This window comes from Anopheles ziemanni, chromosome 2 (assembly GCF_943734765.1).
Source record: "Anopheles ziemanni chromosome 2, idAnoZiCoDA_A2_x.2, whole genome shotgun sequence".
In the NCBI taxonomy this organism is placed as follows: Eukaryota; Metazoa; Arthropoda; class Insecta; order Diptera; family Culicidae; genus Anopheles; species Anopheles ziemanni.
The window spans coordinates 107,553-116,755 of NC_080705.1; the positions used below are offsets into that span (position 1 = coordinate 107,553).

The following is a 9,203-nucleotide window of genomic DNA, read 5'->3' on the forward strand; positions in this document are numbered from 1 at the left end:
TCGTTCATTAGTGACGATTCAGGTATCATCTGGATTAACTTGATGCCACAAAGTGTAAGGTTTTGCAGGCCAATTGTTATCGAGATTGCGAAAGAGTCAAAAGATAAAGTTATACAAACAGTAGACGAAATCAAAAGCCAAATAGCCAGGTTAGTTCCTTATACAATTAAGCTAAATGAAACAAGTTATGTGGCAGTAAACTATTCATATTACATGAGTTTAATTGATGGAAAAATATTGGCATATTTAACCGACACTCTGTCTATGCAAACATGTTGTATATGTGGTGCAAAACCAATAGAAATGAACAGTGTAGAGCACTTAGAATAGAATCCTGAGAATTTATATTATGGAATATCTCCACTGCACTGTTAGATGGATTTTTCGAATGCTTGCTCCACATTTCGTACAGAATTGGATTTAAAAAATGGAAGGTTACTAAAAAATATAAAAGCAAGTATAATGATCGAAAAAAAATGTATTGGAGAAAAAAATTTAAAGTAGATGAACCAAGGCAAATGGGTGGAAATAGTACGACGGGAAATGTTTGTCGTCGGGCTTTTTCAAACATAGAAAAATTGAGCGATATTTTGCAAATAGAAACAGAACTTATAGAAAGGTTTAGAAATATTTTAATAGCCATTAACTGTTCACAGCCTTTAAATCCAAAAACAATTAGTATATGTTGCAAAGACACATACATGTTTTACATCCATCATTACAATTGGTACAAAATGCCTTCTACTGTCCACAAAGTTCTTGCGCATGTAATTGTCCCAGCACCATTGGGATCCTTAGGAGAGGAAGCAGCAGAAGGTAGAAATAAAATATAAAGAAGGGATAGAAGAGAACACGTCCGTCAAATGTAACGAGAATTCAATATTAAAGACATTTTTATGAGAGCATTAAAATCATCCGATCCATACATTTCAACAATATCTCTGGCTAAATTGTTTAAAAATATAGATAGATTACAGCTCCTCAAATAGTAATAGTCCCTTGCCAATTCAAAACCAAGAAGATAATGGTACAAGTTCAGAATATTCAGATAGTAGCTCTTCGTTAGGAGACGTTATGTCCGCGTTAGATGCTTTGAATATCAATTATATTCCAGATGACAATATTTTGAATGAAAGTTTGTAGTAAATTTAGTTTGTTTTGTATCAAACTTAAAAAAATCTTTAAGTTAATATAAAAAAGAAAATTGAAAAAATAATGCACCCATAGAAAATTCCTAAAATTTGTGGATTTTGTAGCGCCACCTGGCGGGAATGTCCTGAAACATCATAATTGCATGTAATATAATAGTATTACACGATATTACAATGAAAAAATTGCAAAACATTTGATTCCGAATTTTATCCCGGCAATTTGCTCTTTTTGCTCCATAGTGCCTTGTAGGTACTGAGTCCAAAAACGAACCAATTTTGAGGTTGGAACCACTGTTGATGTACATACACCGACAGGAGTATTCCTTAAAATAGTAATCAAATAGATTTACTGATTTGTAGCAGTTGATCAATATAAATGTGTTTTAAACCCCGGTTCAACTATTTTTTTTATTATAGAATTGAATTCATTCGTTGGTTATGGATGTTTGGTTTGGTTATTACAAGTTCAATAAAACAAAAGGAGCAAAAACCGAATTAGACATAAAACACAAACGTTAGACTGGTTATAAAGGGCATGGTAAACGAAGTGTAATCGCTAGTGTAATCGGAAATTAGTCTTGTCTCTCGTGTATCGTCAATATTCGAGCCGTAATTTGTGGTAATTCGAAGCTACGACTGTTATTTTGTTAATTATTGTTGAAAATACAAAAACTACGCTAAATAACCAGCGAATCGTATAAATGGTTCGTTTGTTTATGTTTTGATAAGATTACACATTACGATTACGCTTCGATCCCAGTACCCTTTCCGTACAAATCCTTTATACTATTGAAATCAAACCGATTTATTCAGGACGAACACATTTGATATGTTATATTCAGCTTGGCAATTCCTTGCTGTCAGACCTGATTGTCAACAGCCATTCTGAAACTTGAACCTGAAACTTGAATTTCTAAATACCTGTTCGGCATTTCCGATAGTGCCTTGTGTTGTGACAAGCAGAACAAATAAACAGGAAATAACATTAGATCCGGAAAACTACGTCTTGATGTAATCGGCAATAAAGACAATAAAGATTTAATCCCCACGAATAATTTGGTGATGGTTTGTGTTTTCAATCGTACAGCGCAAAGTATAGCACAATGAAACAAGAACCCGTTCCTGAATATAGTTCAGTACCCATTATGAGAGGACGAGAGAAACTAATACGTCCTCGGAATAAACGTAAATGCAAAAGAAGAAAAATTACGCGTGCCCATAAGCGTTTTTGCAGTTTGAATGCACACAAGGATTTTGCAACCACATCAAAACAATCATCACAAGACAGACAGTCTCGTTTCAAGCTTCAAAATGTTGCTGATTTTGGCCATAAATATGCACAAAATGTGTGGATAAAAACATATGAGAGGATTGTTAGATGGCAAAACATCCATCAGATAAACTATTGGAAATTAACCGCTCAACGGTTAAAGGCAGAAAACAACAGGTTACAGCAGCAACTCTTATGCAAAAAGGTAACACCCGAATATGAAAAACACACAGTTAGAAGCACCAGATTTCACTTAAATAATCATAACGATCCGTATGGAGATACTGAGAACGAAGATTCAGACGATTCCGTTGGTAAGATGTTTTATTTTCCTAAATTATCTAAAGAAAAACCAATAAACCAACAATGAAGTTTAATCACACCGTTTTCAAAAATTGTTTTTTCTTGCGTTCAACAGAGGTCAGAAGAAGCTGCATTGGTAAAACAGCGTCAACGGGAAATACAAACACAGAATTTGATGAAGACTTCCTGGCCTTCATGGAAGTATCCGCACGGCATAGATTCGAATATAGGAAATTGAAAAATCAATGCATTAATTAACATTATTTGAAATAAATTGACATAAAGTTTAAATTTCTAAGAAATCAATGAAGTTAATATTAAATTGAACATCCAAGCGTTACACTATAATACAATAAAATTATAAAATGTATAAACGTATACTGCTATAGCGGGTCCGCGACAGCCGAGCGGTAGAAAATTACGGCGTAGGTTCGAATCCCAACCGATACCGGACCCTCCCCCTGTACGAGAGGACTGACTATCCACGTACAACAGAAAAACAAGTCTCGTAAGCCCCTTACGCGCAGGCATAGAAGAAGAAGAAGTATACTGCTAAATACATGAATGTAATATTGTATCAATTAAAATGCCATTTGTTAATGGAAGACAAATCCTTGGAACTTTGAAACATTCCCGGGTATATGAAAAAAGCTAGATTTTTTAATTAAAAAATTAGAAAATTCAGTTCTATTAACAACAGATCGTAGAATTTTGAAACGAATCTTTGAAAGTTCCAGATTTTTCAAATCTAAAATGTTATAATGTGTTAGGCTATGGTCATGCTTTGTCATAATGGGCCTACTAGAGATTTTCCATGTTTTACATAGACCTCTTGAACACACCAGGGCTTAGTCTCGGCTACGAATCAATGCACTGAGAATGTCCTGCAAAGCTCATGAGCTGTTATAGTATACCTGAATGGTATAATATTATTTAAAACAAATAAAAATATCAACTTCATTGTTAATAAAAAAATCAACATAACATAATTTGCAAATCATGACGCAGTCGCAATATTCCTGCTGTTGCGCGAACATTGTCCTGGGCGCCTTCTCTGACATGAGTCGAATTTACAAGTAATCCCACTATCATAATGTTATGCTGTGTTTATGTAAATCTTTTAATTTACGAAAATAAACAAATATTCTGTAGAATTCGTCTCCAATCTTTCAACATCAACGGGGTATTTAATAATACGTTTTGAAATAATACATGGTTCCTGTAGGAACCAACTTCTTTTACAACTCAAGCTAAAACAACCGTTAGAAAACAGTTCCTATATCAACTAATGTATATTTGAAGATGATTAGGATATTATTCAGAAACGGTATGAGGAGAAAATCGTCCCATGAGCGCCGGGGCTACACCACCTCGACGGTGTGGGTTCGAATCCCCAACCGAAATCGGAAGATTATCATATTCTCCATATTGATATACAAAATTGCAACTCATGATGGCTTTCTTTAGAAGTTAACCGTGTAACGGTTGGCTACGTTTTAGCTATTCGTCATGTAAATTTGGTGTACTAGCTGTAACTTTCTGAATAAAATCTAATGATTGTTATCTTACTTATTTCTATAAAATTCTCATTTTATCTTTCTCAAATTTCTGTCACATTCCTTTTTTCATTGATATTTAATTTAAATTCATGTGATTTTTACTAGATATATTTGTGTATTAGAAAGCTTATGTTTATAAGCTGATAACATGTCCTTTTGCGGTATTTTTTCACATTTTTCACTATTCTCTGTGCATCCTTTTGCAACGTATTTGTAAACGACAAGAAAGTAGTCCATATGAAAAAAATAAAAATAAAATGGAGCACAGAGAATAAACTACATACTTTAAAATACAAAATGTCTTCTTCTTCTTCTTGGCGTAACGACCTTGTTGGTCATGCCTGCCCGTTAAGGGCTTACGAGACTTGTTTCCCTGTTGTACGTGGAAAGTCAGCCCTCTCGTACAGAGGGGGGTCTCGGTTGGGATTCGGGTACGGGTCCGGTCTCGGTTGGGATTCGAACCCACGCCGTCGAGGTGGTGAGCCCCGTCGCTCATGGGTCGATTTTCTAACCGGCGGTACCGCTCGGCTGTCGCGGACCCCAAAAAAAAAATAAAATACAAAATGTATAAAATTTATAAAAATACCAGCTGTCCGTCCTGTGGTTTGACGGCTCATCACAGTACCGATTGTTAAACAGAGTGCACGATATCCTAAGGATGAGGCAACCCTAACGTACACTGGGAAGCCAAGCACCATGTATCAACTTAGCATTATGTTTTGATGGTACATAACATACGTTTTTTCTTTCTTTCTTTCGTTATTAAACACACTTATCATAAGTGTATAATGAAGTGCATCCAAGAAATACCGTATCTTTCGAAACTGAAGTTCTGAAACAAAGCCTGATTTTGGAGGATTGTTTTATTTCCTAAGTGTTGGTAATGAGCTTTTGATGAAAGAAATAAGTTTTAAGAAAAAACTGAGAACGTAAAAAAACAGAGAAATATGAATTTTTGACATTCTTATAAAAATAAACCCGTAAAAGAAGGGTACGCCCTTCTTTGTAGGGCCGTGCTTGTTTATGCTGCTTCGAAGTTTCATACAAAAGTCAAATACAATTTGACTAAGGAATGATCGTAACGCAGCATCGCATCGTGAAATCGAACCAACATTTCAAGATGTTGTTTCGATCGCAAGCTAAAACGAGTTCGGGATATGCTTCTTCTACCAACACCAACACTATGGACATTCCTCAATTGTATGCTATATTTTCTTCCTAAGCGTGTCGCATAGCGCTATTCTTCTCCTTCATTTCAAAATCTAGGTCCGATCATGACGCTTTGCCGCTTTCTCAAGCTGTTTTTTCACCGACAACACTAAACTTCTATCTCCCATACTATTAATCAGCATGACAGTATTCCATCATTTCTATGCAATTATCTAAAATATTTTGCTAAATTGGCTTTCCCTAATTCCTAAAGGAAGATTGTAGCAAAATGTTGTGTATTATGAATATATATTTTTTGTTCCCAAATCGTCGATGCTTTTTTATGTTTAAAGTTTGCCTTATGATGAAACTATGTTATTTTTTGTCAGGTTGTGCAAGCCAACCGGCAAACATTTAATTCATCGACATATTTAAAAATAAAGATGATGCAGAAAACGACATCACAACAAATGAGTCACAGATAACAAACAAAATAAACATACAAACGACCATATGCAATATTACTTCTGCCTACCATTTCATTAAGTTTATTGTATTATGTATGATTACATATTACATATGACATGCAACCAATATATTAGGTTTTGGTGTTTGCAATCCATCCATTTTGAATTATAGTTCATCAATGCAGTGCTGTAATTGAAGAAAAATTAGAAAATAGGTTTAACATTATTAGGTATTTAGTTTCGACTAAAACGTTTTATTTGCATTCTTTGCAGGTGAAAAATCTCCATAAACAATATTGAGCACTTATAGCCTATCTAAGGTAACGAATCCAAACTTCTTAGCATGGGTTTAGGTTTTGACCGACAACAGTCCACGCAAAACATCTCCACGTACCAAAGTATCCGATCGTGGTTGGTTCAGGTTATAATTTCACATAAAAACACTCACACACAGGGAGTGCCAAAAGGGCACCGCAAAGACCAGCTCAAAGGGCGAAAAAAGTGGTCGCTTACCTGATCGTGGCAGGTTCCTACCAGTACGAACACATACGGCGATCTGGATGAGATGGTTTATTCATATATTGTTGATGCTTCTCGTTACTGCAGCATAGCACATAATCGATTGGTGGCTTGCGGTGAGATGAGTTTCTTTGCACCCTGCGTGTTCCATTCAACTACCAAACCAAGGAACTTTTTTTCGGCATTCCATCTACTAGTTCGGCTCATGAATGTGTCAGTGTTGCCTCTCCAAATATCAGTTACCATTGGTATTTGTGACTTCTAGTGCCCTTAGTTGTGGAAGGAAGAAATGGGATTCTTCTGTTGTAAGAAAATAAATTCCCATGTATCAAATTCAGTTGAAGTCGGAATACGACGGTGTTGAAGCAACAAGTGACGCGCTGCAATGGCGCTAACGCCCTGTATAAGTTTTCAGTGGTATCACTAAAGTTAGTTGTAGGTTTTTCATCGGTATCAAAAGTTTTCTTTATGTAGCTTATGTTGTAAATCGAAGTTCATTTTTCGAAGCAGTTCGAAGCAAAATTGTACAAACATATTAAATTGGCTTAATCAGCACTACGTTACACGGATCTTCGTCGCATATTATACGAATATAACGAAAAAAGATGAAATAGACATGAAAGACTTCAACGATACGGTAGAGGTGAACTCCATACGGTTGGGTTTGTCGCAAAGTGTCTCATTTGTGTTGAAGTGGTTTTGTGAAATGTTGCTTTCCATTACCTATGATGTCAGGGTAAATAGTAAAAAATTAAGTGCTTTTCCCAAATACAACGTGGCAAGTGAATATGAAATGTGCATAAAAAAAAAGATGGTTTCTTCGAATGATAATATAATTGAAAAGAGCACCTTAAACCACGTGTGAGATCTTAGATGCAATAATTTTGTACCTTTTCTGTAAACGGAGTAACAGAAGATGCAGCAGAATGTTCATAAAATAAGCATACTCCAAGAAACAAGAAAAGATGAAAAATCGTTTTAACACAAGAAAAAATTGGAATTGATACTAACGGTAACACGGATGTGTTTTGATTTTGTGTGCGTAGGTTCCAGAGTGTAGAAACGCAAGTATATTATATATAATATGTCAAATATATATTTATATATATAGCTTTATGGATACATATATTTACATATATGTAGATATATAAAAGCATTCCCTGTGCAAGTGAGCTACACGTGCTTACGTGTGTATTGTGTGATCGCGGCTATAAGTATATGTATTTGTACGTTTATGTATGTGTATGTGTTTTGGTCCACATGAGTGTGTGTTTTTGCGTGATCGCGTGCGCATGAGAAAGAGATATACCCTTATTCGAATGCGAATAAAAAAAGGATACATGTAATCTAAATTTGCTTCAGGGTTCCCTATTTCACTGATTGTTTCAAATTGAATCTATTTATTTATAAAGATGTATGCAAAAAGACGTTAAAATATAATATAGTGGATGAGAAAAGTGAATTGAAGTTGAAGTGATTAGCTTTATGAATTCAGGTGTGTTAAACATGAAAATCAGTTCTTGTGTTCCAACATCACCTAACCGAATGTGAAAAATTCGACAAAAAGTGAAATGGGTACAACATGTTCTTGTTTGACGTTAGTTCAGGCAGAATAAGTGGTAAACCGTGACGAAATAATAATCAATGTTCACATAAAAGCTTCGTTTTGTCCATGTGGCTGAAAGTTAAACGAGAAAGGCAAAAAAATACAGTGATGCTGTTTGCTGCGCCATGATGTAGCACAGTGGAATAAAGTGATTTGCGCAAATTTCAAATTTGATGCTTGAAGCAACGCTGGTATAAGTTGTAATCGTACATACGGTACTGGAAAAGTACATGTTACCTTATATTAGTAGATATGTGTGAAAAAGAAGATAAAGTGAAAGAATTAGTGATAAAAATTACAAAAAAGGAAGAAATTGGTACATTTTAGTAGTTTTCGTGTTAAGTACCAAACAAAACCTATCAACCGCATTCACATCATTAACAGTCTACAATATTAATACATCCGGAAGTGTGAAAAACGTTAATTATTGTTTTTCAATATTCAGACTTTATAAGGTAAATAAACGGTTTGGAAACATAATCATGTTCGAAAAAAGAATTGAAAGAATTGAAAGAATTGAAAAAATATAAAAGCTTTGGCATAAATAGAAGTCAAATACAACGAACTTCATAAGTTCTAACATAGATGATCAATGATCATAAGAGTTAAAATTGAGTATAAGTTAGGAACCTTGGTAGTAATGGTCAGCAACCTTTGTTTTTTTATGTGGCACAATATCCCCCTAGTGGGACAAGGCCTCTCACCGAAAAAAGTTACTGTGACAGACACACGGTATATTACAGATCGGTGTAATACCGGGGGTGCCAGACTCGAGATTAAATCCCAAATTGTGCATAGTATTACCTCGCGCTACTGCTCCACCATCAGCACCCGTCATTTTACTGGTGTTTTATTAAATTATAAATTCTTATCAGTTCCTTTTCCTTGTAAATGTAAGCTATGAAATAAAAAACAAATTCATCTGCTACTGAATTATGGTTTTTCGAAGTAAACTTTAATTTAAATACATGTTGTATAGAATAAATGTAGTGAAAGCTCGATAGTTTTTCAACCCACTCATTTTTTAAATAAAAGTTTGAACCTTCGCTCTCAAAGAGCTTTTTTGTTTGCTCTACGATCAATACATTTTTCTGGAAATGCTGCACTAAAGTGATATAAGCTACTTTTTGGCCAATGGCATGAAAAATATCGCAAGAGTGTCTTAGAAGACAAGTTGTA

The 9,203-nt window shown here is 34.8% G+C and overlaps 1 protein-coding gene across 1 annotated transcript; it reads left to right on the plus strand.

Moving 5' to 3' along the window:
• The first annotated feature begins 2,192 nt into the window (after window positions 1–2,192).
• LOC131282842 (uncharacterized) lies at window positions 2,193–3,059 on the plus strand. Its single transcript, XM_058312383.1, has 2 exons — window positions 2,193–2,735; window positions 2,840–3,059. Exons 1-2 carry the CDS (start codon window positions 2,255–2,257, stop codon window positions 2,980–2,982), a joined length of 624 nt encoding a protein of 207 aa, XP_058168366.1. The 5' UTR covers window positions 2,193–2,254; the 3' UTR covers window positions 2,983–3,059.
• Window positions 3,060–9,203: the final 6,144 nt, after the last annotated feature.